This window comes from Rhinichthys klamathensis, unplaced genomic scaffold, assembly GCF_029890125.1.
Source record: "Rhinichthys klamathensis goyatoka isolate OS25496 unplaced genomic scaffold, OSU_Roscu_1.1 h1tg000046l_1, whole genome shotgun sequence".
Classification (NCBI taxonomy): Eukaryota; Metazoa; Chordata; class Actinopteri; order Cypriniformes; family Leuciscidae; genus Rhinichthys; species Rhinichthys klamathensis.
The window spans coordinates 2,111,712-2,127,809 of record NW_026606593.1 but is presented as its reverse complement, the minus strand read 5'-3'; the positions used below and the strand labels follow the sequence as shown (position 1 = coordinate 2,127,809).

Genomic DNA, 16,098 nt, shown 5'->3' with positions numbered 1-16,098 from the left:
AGACGCTATGTCTTGACAATGAAAGGGCAGTGTCAAAGTGGCTAATCGGTGCCAGGGACAGGGGAAGAAAGCGTACTGCGAGGGAACATGGTGGAGAGCAAGATGGGTAAAAGTCTTAAGATATGCTTGTTTTAATATGGAAATACAAACTTTTAAAAGACAAGAATGATTGTAGCCAAAAGATATTGAATCAGGGGTTTTCAAACTTGTCCTGGGAACCCTCAGCACTGCACACCCACTTCAGATCTAGCAGTTTCTACAAATGAGCTAATGTGATGAATCAGGTGTATTAGATGTGGGAGACATACAATGTCTGCATCCGAAAACTTAGGCAGCTGACTCATTGCCTCGCTGCCCTATCAGGCAATGTCTTAGCAGGCAGCGTTTACACACTAAGGTGCCTCACAAAACTGATTTTAGACAGACTTATGAGGCAGCATAATGGTTTAACAACAAAGTGAACATTTAATGACTTGAATATTGAAATGACTTCAAAAGAGGTAAAAATGGGTCAAAATGTACATTTTCTGCATTCAGTATGTGCAGATGGTGTTCCAGGACAGGTTTGCAAACCCCCTTATCTTGATAAACTTGATGTGGGGCACCAAAAGGCTAACCTGACACATCTGTTTGAACTGTGAAAAGGAATTAAAAAAAGTGGAAAATGGTTGATTCATTTATTTTCTCTTTTCAAAGGACCGTTGGGAGAGCGACGACAGAGGAGTGAGAAGCTGTTTTGGAAATTGTCAGGAGCTTTAACTTTTTTATAATTAACATTTTGATACTTGTGTTTTATAAAGTTGTAAATGTGCAATGTTCTAATAGTCGTGTTAAAATTGTTATTATAACTTGTTTAATAAAGTAAAGCATGAACTACTGCTTCTGTTCATTGAATACCTTTAACATTTTAGTGTAGTTTAGTGGATTACATGTAATGTTTGTATTCAGGGGTTTACTGTAAAATAAGGTAACCCAAACAAACAAATATAGTAGCCCATATATATACCCGTTGTGGCCCATAAGAGCCCTAGATAAGACCTATCTGGGTCCCATCATCAACCCATGTGGGCAGACTCCTGTAGGCCCTAAATGGGAGCTACCTAGGTTACCCATATGGGCCCGATATGGAGCCCATCAAGATCCCATCATCAACCCATCTGGGCTAACCCATGTGGGGCCTCCATGGAAACTGAGGACAAAATTACCTGGGTCCCAGTTGGGTAGCCCAGGTGGGCCCCAGATATCAGCCCAAGTACAACCCCTTTGGGCCCCACATGGGTGTGTTGGCTGGGTTGTCCATCCGCTGTGATAAATTATCCTGGCTGTATGTCGGCGACTCGAACCATCATCCGCACAAAGGAACCACAATCTAAACAATGTTCGTTTTCAAGACGCATGCAGTTTTACATTTTTTAACCGAGAAGGCCAAAAGTTATTGTAGCTTTAAAGGTATGCCTACAGTGGCTATTTTTTTTTTTTTTTTTTTTTTTTGCTCGGTCTTATTCGTCTTCAAACTATTCATACAACAATAGTGATGGCTTTTATAACTATTGACATGGCTGCATTAATTTTTATTAACTCAGATTGCAAAACAATCATGCCATCTCACCTTTGAAATAGAAAAAATAGTGCACATTCAAAGAGAAGCCAGCATTAATCTGGGCATCTATTTTTGTTGCAGTGCTTCAAAATCTACCCAGCAGGGAGCACTATGGTTACTAGATCTGTTCATGTATAAATACAGTAATCTTAAGAAAAGTCAAAATTATTAAACTTTGAGGGAGCAGAAATTTTCAAGATCCCTTCCATGTAATGAGCTCAACTATCGATAGTTATATCTGTGACATTTTACAATAAGGTCTCATTTGTTAACTTTAGTTAACGCATTAACTAACATGAACTAACAAATAAATGTTTGCAGCATTTATTAACCTTTGTTAATGTTAGTTGATAAAAATGATCATGCTCATGCTAGTTCACAGTGCATTAACTATTGTCAACACAACCTTTGATATTAAAAATGTATTAGTATATGTTAAGATTAGCATTAACTAAGAATAATAAATGCTGTAAAAGTGTTCATTGTTAGTTCATGTTAACTAATGTAAAAACCTTATTGTAAAGTGTTACCGCTATATCAATATGAATATGAGTGCAGAAAGGAGACTAATAACTGGCTTTGTTTCATTTTAGAACAGCATCTCCAGTCTCCATCACAGGAAGAGGAAGAGAAACCTATTTATTGTCAGCTGAACCCTTAAGAAATCAGTCTAAAAAAGAGAACAGCTATTCACTCCTACAGACGGGGTGAAACCTCAGCAGAAAAAGACAGAAGGAGAAGAGGGAGGAAGTGACAGCACATGTCTCACAAGTTCTTGAGAGACAGAGAGATAGAGAGTGCAATAGACCAAGGGCGTAGCCTGTACCATCGATTAACATTTTTTGGAACCACAACTATACGAGGTAAGAAACAGAGGAAAAAATGAAACTGAACAGAAAGGAAGGGTGGGATGTTTAGTCTGACGGGTGTTGAGAGGTTTAGAAATGAAGAGAGGGGTGGGCGCGCATGGGCCTTCAGGCCTCGATGGGTTCCGTAGACATGCTATAACTTTGTTTTGGCATGAGGATTTCTTAAGTTTGTTTGTTTTTGTTTTTTTAAGTATCTAAGTGTCAAGTGGTGCACCCTGATACATTATCCAAAGGTAGTTAACCAAGGTTTGATTTTTTTTGTAGATCCTAGCAAATATATAGCAATAGGAATGGCAAAGTTCAGTGATCACATTCAATCCACAAAGCATGTTTATTTAAATTTCTCTTTTTCACTAATTAATGTTTTTGAAAACTGTATATGATGTAAAGACAACTTTTTGCACACTTAACACAAAACTATTACGCAAATTTTAGAGAACAAGAGTGCTAAGGTTAAAAAAAGTCTTTATGCAAAGTACTTTCACACAAGTCAAATCTGAAATTTGATTTTATATATATATATATATATATATATATATATATATAATATATATATATAATATATAAACTATTATATGTATAAACTATATGTGTGTGTGTGTGTGTGCATATATATATATATATATATATATATATATATATATATATATATACTTTTTTTTTTTTTTTTTTTACTTTTAAACTTACATTTAAAATATTTTTCCATAAATTCTTGGACAAAAAAATAAATTGTGAACTTGTTATTTGTCAACCACCCAATTGTATGTAATTGTGCTGATTAAAGCCATCCTAAACTGAAAGCTATACCAAAACTATAGAAAAGGGAAATAGCTGAGATTGTGGAAGCATAATATCTAATGGCATTTCTTTTCAAATCAGAATGGCATCGTGGGACCTGTCCGTCAGTGTGGAGGAACTGGGATCGGAGGCACCACCTCTTAAAATCAGTGTCACCTCGGAACTACATATTGGTGGAGTCATCCTCAAAGTTGTGGAAAAGTCACGTGAGTTTTTGAAGTCTGATTTATTGTAAGATGTTTATGCGATTGCTAAGGGCATTATAGGATTGTTGATTTCAGACACAAGTCTCTGACACAGAGTCTAATACCCCGTGCACAGTGTACGACTTTGGGCTGTCCCAGACGAAAGATGACCAATCGTCGCGATGTCTGTGGCCGTGGCTCCTACGACCATAGAGAGCCTGCGATCATTTTCTGAAAGTGTCAGATATTTAGAATGATCATGTCACAGTGTGTTTGCTGCTATGACCTACGTCCACTGACTAGCCAATAAATATGCAACATGAAATGGTGTATTGAACTCGACATGGTGCTAAAACTTAAAACTACTTACCTCAAGCTCCATTTCAAACTGGCTTGTCAAGTTTTCCCGCTTTTCTCTAGCCATGACCACATCCATATTCTCCTCTTTCCCTTCATTCTCTTTTTTTTTTGCGCACATAAAAACCACAATTGCGATTCATCTTGCTCTATTTGTTAACCTTTAGCGCATGCTGATGATGTTTTATTCTTCTATACTAACTAATAAACCAATAGGAGAGCCAAGTCTGATGACTCAATTAGTAAGACAACAACAAACCACCACTTTCTCTACACACATTATTATTATTTTTTCTTCGCCATGATCAAAATTAACGCTACAGATTGTTTTTGTTTGCTAACCACCATTTAAATCCTGGGTTTCACTTTATTTTGATGGTCCCTTTAACACATTCTGTTGACTATAAGTAATGTTGCACCTGCATGTCTACTAACTCATTAGAGTGTTAGTAGAGTATTCGTAGGTTAGGGTTTAGAATAAGTTGACATGTTGCAATACTTATAGTCAGTAGAATGTCTGTTGGAGGAGCATCACAATAAAGAGTTAGCAGATATTAAGCAGAGAGTTTACTAATACTCTAATGAGAGTTAGTTGACATAGGTGTAACGTTACTTATAGTCAACAGAATGTTCAAAACGGACCATCAAAATAAAGTGCTACCAAATCCTGCATGTAATGTAGCTCACAGTCATCGAACCTGTGACAGATCGATGATGTAACCAGTCCAGATGAGTCTTCTTGCATGCATCCGTTTTTAACGCTTCTTGACCGCTGTACAGTCAATCCTACAGTGTGACACGGCTTAGAGCGAGGATCATGTTCGTACAGTCTGACAAGCAGCAGTCGAAAAGGGTTAAATTATAAATTGGACAGTGTGCACCGGGCTTAAGTCAAGTCTCAAGTCTTTCCAAACAAAGTCAGTCAATTTTCACTATTCCCTGTTCAATGAAAGCATACAATGAACAGCAACTGGATTGGAAGTTGGAACACTGCACTCAAGTATCTTAAAAGTAGTACATATGAACATGAGGATGAGTAAATAATATCATTTTTTGAAAATCTCTGCCATTTCCCAACCCATTAATATTTGCACATATTCAAACATCACAAATTTGACTAAATTTTTTTTTCAGACATTCTTCATCCTCTTTTGTGTGTCGCAAAAGAAATAAAACCATATGAGTTTGAAACGAGATGAGGGTGATGACAGAATTTTCTTCTCTTCTGTAGAAATAAAGAGGGATTGGTCCGATCATGCTCTGTGGTGGGAACAGAAGCAGCAGTGGTTGCTGAAACCGTCCTGGACGCTGGATAAATGTGGGATTCACGCAGACGCCCGACTCTGCCTCACGCCCCAACACAAGCCCCTGCGGCTGCTAATGCCCAACGCCATCAGCGTCCGCCTGAGAGTCTGCTTCTCCAGCCCTGTGTTCCGCACCGTCATGGGCATTTGCAAACTCCTGAGTGAGTGATGGGTTGTGATTGGTTTCAGCTCTTCTAGCTTCTGGCTTTGAGATCATCTACCCCTCTACAACAGGGAACTTTCTCAGAACTTTGGCCAACGTTCTGGCAAGGTTCCGTCAAAGTTATGAACAAACGTTCTTAGTCACAAAACCATTAGTATATTCATGGAAGGCTTTTCTGAAACATTTTAGTTGGACGTTCGTCTAATGCTTTTTTAATCGTTTAGAATGTTCAGAGGACATTCAAAAGTAACGTTCCCGTAATGTTTGAAAAATGATCAAATGGAAAGATCCCTTGTCATTTGTATATACTTAAGAAAAAAATATTTTAAAACATTTTAAAAAAAACTGGACATTCAGGGAACCTTTAGAAATAATGTTTTCATACCTTAATGGGAACATTAGCAAAACGTTCTTGGAATATGTTTTTTGTTAGCTGGGTACATGGAGAAAGTATGGAAGCTTGTTTCTGCCAAAGAATACAAAATAAAAAAGGTAACTGAGACTTTTTATCTCACAATTTGGACTTTTCTTTCTTACAATTGCCAGTTTACATTGTACATATCAGAATTGCGTGTTATAAAGTCAGAATTGTGAGATATAAACTCGCAATTCTGAGGAAAAAAGTCAGTCTTACGAGATACAAACTCACAAATGCGTGTTATATACTTTATGACACTTTATAACACGCAATTCTGACTTTATATCTCGTAATTCTGAGAAATAAAGAGATGTAAACTCGCAATTGTGAGAGAAAAAGTCACTATTATCTTTTAAAATGTGTTATTCTGTGGCGGAAACAAGCTTCCATAAGAAAGTGTGTTGATCAGATGACACACACACACACACAAAAATATGCATTCATCTATGTTATTTATGACCAGTCGTTTCAGGATTGATCAGAGAAGGCCTTTCAAACAAACAGTTTGATGTTTAAAGCTTGACTTTCTGATTACGAAGTGCTGCAAAAGCTCTGTCAGCTTTATCCTTATGCAGAGATCTCATAAGGTTTTGTTCAATTGAAATCTGGGCAAGTGTGGACAGTATTTCTTGCTTCATGATGGACTAAAGTTATGATTTATCAGCTGCAGGTGTGAGATATAAACATAGAAAAACAATTGCTCAGTGTCTACAATAGACGAAACCTTTACATCAGTTCCAAACCAAATGTGGTTTAATTTTATTTAAACTATTTAAAGAATAGTTTTAAGGACGCTTCGACATTTCTGATTGAAAACTACTGCACGACACCTGTACATTACATTTGTTTTCTCTCTTTTAGACATTCGCCACCCAGAGGAACTATCCCTACTTTGGCCAGTAGAAGGGAAAAAGAAAAAGAAAGATAAAGATGTTGAGGCAGAGGTGTATGACATCACATGCTCACCACTTCCTTCAAGTGAGCAATACATATACAGAAAATATTAATTCCAAACCAATTCACATAACGTAAGACCCAATGTGCTAGGACTTATTTAGCATACTTAACTGTCGCTAGAATCAGAAATGGACCTTTATTTCCATTTATGGTTACACAAACACACACACACAAGGATTCTGTCTTGGTGGCAGGAGCTTGCAGTGAAAAAAGACACAGATAATAAAAATAATTAACTTTTATGTGTATATCACAGCAGTGGCGTAGGTTTGATTTTGAAATTGGTGGGGACGGGGACATCAATATTTAATATATTTAAAGTTTTGATCGAAAATATTGCTAGGGATATATCAGTGTCACTGGATATTGGTAGGGACACGTCCCTAGCGTCCCTACTAAATTCTACGCCCCTGTATCACAGTACAAACACCTTTCATCATTATAATGCCTGCACAACCTATTTATTAACTCAAGTAAAGTTAATGTAAATCTGCTCTTAAATTTGTATGTTTAGTTATTATTATTATTTTTTAAATATATTTGCTAATTTGTGCAATTGCAGGCACCATCCTGAAGCTTGCCAATGGCATGCCTGCTTTCTATGCTGAATCTCCTGAAACTGAGGCTGTGTACAAGATGCTGGCGGTCAGTCAGCCTCCCCCGGCCCCAGAGACCATTGCGAAAATGTACCGGACAACTAATGTAATGGAGAAAGCACAAGTTAACAGCAGGTAGTGTAATACGCTAAACGCAACATGATGTGTACAGGGCCACTAAATTCAATAAAACACTGAATATTGCGTGTGTGAAAATGTTCTATACGGTGCATTCAGAAAGTATTCAGAACCCGTTCATTTTTCACATTTTGCTTTGTGCAGCGTTATGCCAAAACACCATATACCACAAAACAAAAACAGATTGTGATAACTTTGCAAATTTATTTAAAAGATAAAAAAATGTTTAGTGCCTTTGGCAGTGATTACAGTCTCAAGTCTATTGTATACTCCTAAAAATAAAGGTTCTAAAAAGGTTTTTTTCGCAGTGATGCCATAAAAGAATAATTTTTGGCTCCCCAAAGAACCTTAACCTTTATAGAATAATCTATAAAATCGTTTTCGACTATGAAGAACGTTTAGTGGTTTCACAGAGCTACAGGTACTTCACTACAGGTACTAACGTTACACTTTTAAGAGTGTGTGATGAAGCTTTGCATACCTGGCTTTGGGGATTTTCTGCCATTCTTCTCCACAGATCCCCTTGAGTTCTGTCAGGTTGGATGTGGACCCACATTTCCAGGTCTCTCCAGAGATGTTTGATTGGGTTCAAGTCCAGGCTTTGTTTGGACCAATACATGACATTCACAGACTGGCCCCTTCTTGCATTGTCTTGGCTGTGTGCTTAGGGTCGTTTGAAGTTGAACCCAGTATGAGGTCCTGAGTGCTCTAGACCAGGCTTTCAATAAGGATATCTTTGTGTTTTGCTGCATTCAGATTTCCTTCTACCCTGACCAGTTCCTTATGGTGTGTTCACACCGAACGCGAATTTAATTATTTGCGCGAGTAGATTACATACAAAGTCAATGCAAAGACGCGAATAGACGCATCATTCGCGCCGGGCGTTGCGCATGACGCGAATTGGCCGACGCGTTTGCCGCGAATGTCTTCCGCGCAAGTTGAAAAATTTGAACTCGAGCGAATCTTCAAGCGTCTAACTAGACGCGAAAGACGCGTATTTGACGCTCTATTCGCGTTCTCATCCCAAAGCGTAATATATTGACTCTTTTGACAAAGCGTCTATATCCAACGCACATGGCACCCTTTAGCGTCATATGAGACGCAAATATATGGCGCCTCCTAGTGGTCTAACCCTAACACTACCCCAGACCTAAACCTACCCAAAACCGAAGCGTGTTATATTGACGCTAAAGGGTGCCATGTGCGTTGGATATAGACGCTTTGTCAAAAGAGTCAATATATTACGCTTTGGGATGAGAATGCGTTGCGTGAACACACCATTAGTCTAGTAAAACATTTCGTCATTAGGCTACAACATGACAAATAGTGAAAAAATTAAGCGGTCTGAATACTTTCTGAATCCACTGTGCATTCTCTAAACTTGAAGTGCTCACCATTTTACTATAAGCAATAATGGTCCAATAGTAATGTAATATTTTTTTGGACATTTACCATGACAGTACTTTTTTAGGTATTATTGGTAACATGTAAAAACCATGGTACATGAATATGGTATTCATTCAGTCTATTCATCAATGTGATATCTGATACCATCACACAGTGCACATATAGGAGTTTATCAGTAGATACATGACAGTTGCATACAATGCGCATTGTAAAAAAAAAAATCCTGTAATGATAATATCTCTGCTCAGGTGGTTGGATTCGTCCCGTTCTCTCCTACAACAGGGAGTCAAAGAAAATGATAAACTCCAACTGCGTTTCAAATACTACAGCTTTCACGACATCACACCACAGGTAGGCATGAGGCCATCAGTCTGTTCTTCATGTGTTTCTCGATCAGAAAACAGATTTGTGTTTTTAGCATTAATGGTATTTCTTGACAAACTGTATTTGTATTTATTGTTTAGTCTAATAGTTGTTTGGCCAAATAAGCATCAAATATATGCAAAATCAGCAAATAACAGCTTTAACCAGTAAATATCATTACAACACATCACATTATCTAGGTTAAATATTTGTGTCCGATAATCTGTAAAACAGCGATAACTCAGATTTGTCACCATCAACAGAATTTAACGAAAATAAACTTAATAAAACACCTTATTTTATTAGAAACTTAATTCTGTTTCTACTTAAATAGGTCAGACTTTGATGATGTCACTACCTCAAATATGAAGGTTTTTTTTAAATAGTATTTTTCATAAAATGCATAATCTACAGACAGTAAAAACAGCAATACTTATTTTTTAACAAAAACATTTTATAAACAGTAAAATCTAAATAATGTTTCTTTTGTCCTCTTCTCCCCCATACAAATGATGGGAAAATGTGTACCGAATATGTACCTGTCAGACTGATGTGGTGCGCCTGACCCAGCTGTATGAGCAGGCGAGGTGGGCCCTCTTGCTGGAAGAGATCGAATGCACTGAAGAAGAGATGATGGTCTTTGCTGCCTTACAGGTATAGGTGATGGAGAGCAGATATCATGAACAATGATCTATCTAAACACAACTGAAGCTTAAGTGAAAGTTATTCAGAAAGTTTTTGTGATCTTTGTGTGTGTGTGTGTGTGATCACATCAGTACCACATTGGGAAAGTGTCTCTAACAGAGCAGTTTGTGGCATCCAGTCCGGCTATGGATGATCTAGATTCAGCTCTACAGTGCCTGGAGGTGAAAATGGAAGGAGAGAGCAGTGCAGATGACATGCTGGTAAGTTTCATGACACATACACATGCCTTTAACAAAAGAGAACAGGCACATATTTCAATTCTCACAAAAAAAATAAATGCAAGGACAAGACTACACCAAACCAATTGCATATGACAAAACTGACAGACAGGCCTACAGGATCAGGCAACAAAACAAGCATAGAGCGAGCATAGATGTAGGAGAAGGAGAGAAGCAAAAACAGGTCAGAAACCAGTGGCTGATGAGAATCAGCTGTGTTCTGCCACCACGTGGACAAAGGAAACAAAAACAATGCAAAGAAAAGGCAGAGAAGACAGTAACCCAACCCAAGTCTTGACAAATATTGACTTTTAGATGACCTTTAAGCATGATTTCAGCAATACAATCATTATGAAAACAAAACCATCTATGAAACAACAAAAATGAAAACAAAAGAGCAATTGTTTTGTCAGGAAATGAATGAACGCTATTAAATAACATAAAACAGATGTGAAAACTTGCCCAAAACTGATATTTATGAATACTCTTGTCACAGTTCACAGTGGTTTTATTTATTTTTTTGTTTACTCAAGACATATTATCATAAAATATGATATTGGAGTTGTAATTTGATGTTTCAAACCATCCCAAAATCATAATTTTGGTGATAGTCACAAAGTCACTTACATCATGTATGGGTCATCTGAAATCTCTAACATCTCAAATGTCCATGCAGGAAACAATGACAGCGCCAGAACTACATGACTACTTGAAAATATTCAGGTAAGAAAAGACACAAATCCCAGCGTGTATTGTGAAAAGTGCTATAAACACAACCCTCATGTTTTACGACTAATATCCCTGTGGTTTTACATTCTCTCAGACCGAAGAGGCTGACACTGAAAGGATATAAACAATACTGGTTTACATTTAAGGATACGACCATCTCCTACTACAAGAGTAAAGAGGAAAGCTGTAAAGAACCAATTCAACAGATGAACCTTAAAGGTGATCACACACTCATTTATTAAAACATGTATGTACTTGTCACACAGACGCACAACAAGTCTCTCATCAACACAGGTTGCGAGGTGGCCCCTGATGTAAGTGTTGCTGGGCAGAAGTTTTGTATCAGGTTGCTGATACCCGGGCCAGAGGGGATGAATGAGGTCTACTTGCGCTGTGAGCATGTAAGTCAATGATTACCTGTGTACAACAGCTCAGCTATGACATCAGGATGTATACTCATATGTGTTGGTCAGCCAATTTAGTTTTTTTTTTCAATGGCTAGAGCAGCCAGGGAGTGGCCAATTCAGTCCTGTTTGTTAATGCAAACGTCTAATGAGCCAACCACATGGCAGCGACTCATCACATAAAGTGTCATGCAAAGGTTCTATATAGAAACCTAAAGGGTTCTGTCAATCGCTTCATATACAGAATCGTTTAGGGGTTTCCATCATGGGATGGTTTTATGGATTTAGTTTTATTTCATTAATTTTTTTGATGAATTAAGGAGCTTGTAAACATACTAGAAGAAATTGAAATCGTTAAACATGAAACATTCTCATAAAGTGTTCTTTAAAATTAAGTCAACTGAAACCTTTTCTAAAAGTGTATGTACTGAAGAGTACATTTTTTTTGAGAAAACTGCCATTATATGTATTATAACTGAAAACATCATAGACATAGTGTAATAAAACAAACACTGAAATGTGAATTTTTGAGGTTTTCTTACCACTATTCTGAAAGATGAAAAAGTCATAAAGAATAAGTTATGGAAGCAAAATAGCCCAAAATCTCAAAATTGACTAGCAGTGTTGGGGTTAGTGCATTACAATTAATGCGAGTTACGTAATCAGATTACTTTTTTTTTTTTAAGTAACCAGTAAAGTAATGCATTACTTTTAAATTTGCAAGAAAATATCAGAGTAACTTTTTCAAATAAATAACGCAAGTTACTTCGTTTTCCCATTTATTGATTTACACATCTCCTGTTCCCATGTTGAGGTCTTGTGTGCGCTGTGTGAACATGATGGTTATAGTTCTAGACTAAATGTGAGCATGCATTTACTCATCTCACTTGCACAAAAACAGATTCAGTATTCCTCAAAATAAAATAAAAAATGAAACTTGTTAAATTACACAAATTTACTTTATGTATTTAATCGTACTTTATTAAATAATGTCTTTGCTGCTGACCTTTGATTATCCAATTTAACCATACTAATAAGCAAAAATTACTTTAGTTAAACATCACATTTGTATTGTTTTCGCTCTATTCTTTTGCAATCCAGAATGGCAGCACGGCTGAAAGGTTTGTTTGAGCTTCTCCCTCTTCTGTACAGGTGTGAAAGCGCTGTGTTCTGCTGCCAGGCCATTAGACGGCGATGAAACACTATAGACTGAACACGTAATAGGCATGTGCATGACGTCATCGTCTTCAGAGATTTGCGTTTTTGTTGTTTACACGGAGACCGCTTTCAAAAACGTGCACTTTGAAACCCGTTTACAAAATTTAGCGTTTTCAGGCACCCCAAACGGTGTTGTCGTGTAAATAAACGGCCAAAACGCATAAAAAGTTTTACGTTTTTAGTTGAAAATGGTGTCTTGTGAACAGCCCCGTTCCTCACCTTCACTCAGTGTTCGTCTGGTCTCGTTTTGTGCTAGCGTTCGTCTGCATCTCCTGTTGGATGTTTATTAAAATCTGCATTTGAACCTGATCATCGTCTGTCTGTCTGCACATTGCTAGTAGCAATATTGTAATGCATTGCTTTTAAAAGTAACTTTCCCCGACACTGTTGACCAGTGCCCGAAAAAACAACAGTTTTTGCCTGTAGTGTCTGCCCTTAAATCTAAATCTTCCATTTAAATCTAATTGTAAAATATAAATTCTATGTAAATCCCAAATTAAAATATTCAAGATGTAAATTTATTAAAGCAGCACTAAGTAGGAATTCCGTTTTTGTCAAACAGCGACCCCTAGAGTTGCTGTGGAGTACTTGTACTGTCGTGAATAGCACTCACGCAGAGATGGCTCGCACTCACGGCCGGATCCCCTCCCCCTGTACACCGGTACCTGTTCAGTAGGATGGACGCTGTAACGAGTGGAAATAAGGTGTGGCCCCTTTAAGAGCTGCGCACGCCCTGTTTAACTGTCGGCAGTCTGTATTGTATGTGCGCCTCGAACACCACATGTATACGGCGCCGGGTTATTTCAGTTTGATGCTCATTTTATCAGAATTTTATCAGATCTGTTTTTTTGCCGTAAAGCAATTCGTTACCTCGCGAGACCTGATATCACACGATACTCGCCGGCCCAAAGTTGCAAGGGTGGTTTTGCGGCTCACAGGCACCAGGGGGGTGCGAGACGACCACCATTCAACACGAAATCAGTAATATAAACATTACAATGACTCCAAAGCTGTTCGGTTAAGGTAAAAAAGTTACTTTAAATGTATAATATTTTAAATGTAAATTGTAAATTGCTTAGTTTCCAGTGAAATATGTTTCCAAAGCTGGGTTTTGTGTACCATTAATCAATTGTGTACAATTAAACAAACATTAATATTGCTGGTTTTCACATACAGCATTCTAGAGTTTACAAAGAATCGTGTATAAAAAAACTCAAATAAAAAAAGTCCTGTGAGCCGCAGTTCTGTGGGTTTACATACAGTAGAAAATGTCCAGGGGTGTGTTTCCTAAAAGCATTGGGAGCCTAATTAGATTGTAGAGCTTACAAATATTGAATCCTTCTGACATGCCAGGAATATTGGATCCAGTCTCTACCAAATCCCATCAGAAGATATCCTTTATGTTTGGTTTTAAAAAAAGCAATAAAACTCTGACTCTGTCTTGTTCGCAGGAGCAACAGTACAGCCGATGGATGGCAGCATGTCGTTTGGCCTCGAAAGGCAAGACTTTGGCTGACAGCTCCTTCTCTAGTGAAGTGCAGAGCATCCAGTCATTCTTGGCCATGCAGAAAACCACACCTAGTAATAACACAGCTCAGACAGATGAGAGTATTAATACGCACAGCCTCGTCTCTCCACGCTACCAGAAGAAGTACAAACCCAAACAGGTACCACGTTTATGGGTCATTGGAATACACTTGAACTGGTTAATTACTGCATTATAAGTCTTTATGTGACACTTCATCCCTGCTTTTTTGTTCCTCTTGAACTTTATCTCTCTCCCTTTCTCTCTTGTTCAGCTCACGCCGAGAATCCTGGAGGCCTATCAGAATGTAGCTCAGATCTCATTAACAGATGCCATTCAGAAGTTCCTTCAGATCTGGCAGGCTCTGCCTGACTTTGGCCTTTCTTATATTGTAGTCAGGTGAGTTTAGTAAAACTTGTTTGTTGCCAGAGCCTGTCATCCACCATCTTTTTAAGTCTGTGAATCATGGTAGTCTAATGGTGTAATTTTATAGTATGCATGAGGGCCAGGTTCAGATCCTAACACAAATAATATGGCATTTATATTCCCGCTGATTAATGGCTTCAACAGAAATATGTACCATCCACTTCTAACCTTAAAGTAGGTCTATCTTGAAACATTTAAAGGGTTAGTTCACCCAAAAATGAAGATTCTGTCATAAATTCTTCGCCTTCATGTCGTTCCAAACCCGTAAGACTTTCGTTCATCTTCGGAACACAAATGAAGATCTTTTAAATGAAATCTGAGAGATTTCTGTCCCTCAATTGACCACTTTTAAGCCAATGCACATTCACGCAACAACTTCTGCTCTCGCTTCAACACAACACACACGTGGAGATTAATATTTTGTTAATAAAGTGGTAAATTGTGTTTTTTTTTGCGCAAACAAAGCAGTCACATGGATTACTTTAATGTCTTTACTACCTTTCTGGGGCTTGAAAGTGGTAGTTGCGTAGCTGTCAATGGAGGGACAGAAATCTCTCAGATTTCATTTGAAAGATCTTCATTTGTGTTCCAAAGATGAACGAAAGTCGTAATGGTTTGGAACGACATGAGGGAGAGCAATTAATGACAGAATTTTCATTTTTGGGTGAACTAACCCTTTAAAATTTAATTTCTCATTTTGAGAAAATGAAAGAAACCTAAACCCAACTGTGCTCCATTCTGTTTGATGTAACACTTTACCTTTAACTATTTAGAAAACAATATGTTGATATCATTTGAATTATTGCATTACAATAGATTACATACTACTAACAGTAAATGTTATTAATTATATAATAACAATATTGCTGACTAAAAGAATCTAAGCAAAATAATCAATTACAATCAGATTGTAAGTGACATCAGAAACAGCATATACAATTTCTGTCCACATAAATGCAGGTTTAAGGGTTGCCGCAAGGATGAGGTGCTCGGCATTGCCAATAATCGTTTAATCCGTATTGACCTGAGTGTTGGAGATGTTGTGAAAACCTGGAGATACAACACCATGAGGCAATGGAATGTCAACTGGGACATTAAACAGGTAATCTGTCTTTATGTATATTATGAGATTTTTGTAGTGCAAGCTCTCGGATTGATATCGAATATCACTGTCAAATAATAAATCCCTTCCCTATCTGTACCAGGTTGCCATTGAGTTTGATGGCAATGTGAACATCGCATTTAGCTGTGTAACTGCAGACTGTAAGATTGTCCATGAGTACATCGGCGGCTACATCTTCATGTCTACACGAGGACGAGAGCAGAGTGACACCCTGAACGAGGAGCTGTTTCACAAACTGACAGGCGGCCATGAAGCTCTATGAGGGAAAAAAAATGTCTGTACTGTAAATCTGTAAATGTATGGACTGCCAAAATATGAAGACAAAAAAACAAAAACATCTGAGAAATGTTTATTAATAACCCCAAACGCATAAATACACACACAGATATGGCCATTCATGAGTATTTACCACAGGTTTGTGAGACCTAGCAATGTGGGATTTCTCTTTTTTTGTCTTATTTGGCTTTGATCATTCTTATGGTATGTTTTTGTCAATGACAACACCGTATCTTGTAGTTATTACATTTCAATGTCAAACCTTGTCAGGTATTTACTTAAATTGTTGAAAGTTTAGTTTCTAATGCATCTGATTCTT

General features: G+C 37.6%; 1 protein-coding gene across 2 annotated transcripts; it reads left to right on the top strand.

Annotated features, from left to right (window-relative positions):
* Window positions 1-2,267: 2,267 nt before the first annotated feature.
* im:7154036 (fermitin family homolog 3) lies at window positions 2,268-15,779 on the top strand. Of its 2 annotated transcripts, XM_056247349.1 has the most exons (16): window positions 2,268-2,463; window positions 2,661-2,702; window positions 3,349-3,473; window positions 5,041-5,274; window positions 6,556-6,672; window positions 7,214-7,382; window positions 9,041-9,143; window positions 9,702-9,809; window positions 9,932-10,060; window positions 10,755-10,801; window positions 10,902-11,026; window positions 11,102-11,208; window positions 13,881-14,096; window positions 14,229-14,353; window positions 15,341-15,482; window positions 15,586-15,779. In XM_056247349.1, exons 3-16 carry the CDS (start codon window positions 3,350-3,352, stop codon window positions 15,763-15,765), a joined length of 1,926 nt encoding a protein of 641 aa, XP_056103324.1. In that variant the 5' UTR covers window positions 2,268-2,463; window positions 2,661-2,702; window position 3,349; the 3' UTR covers window positions 15,766-15,779. The 2 variants fall into 2 exon arrangements, with proteins under 2 accessions (XP_056103324.1, XP_056103323.1); XM_056247348.1 differs by lacking the exon at window positions 2,661-2,702 and having other exon boundaries at window positions 2,269-2,463.
* Window positions 15,780-16,098: the final 319 nt, after the last annotated feature.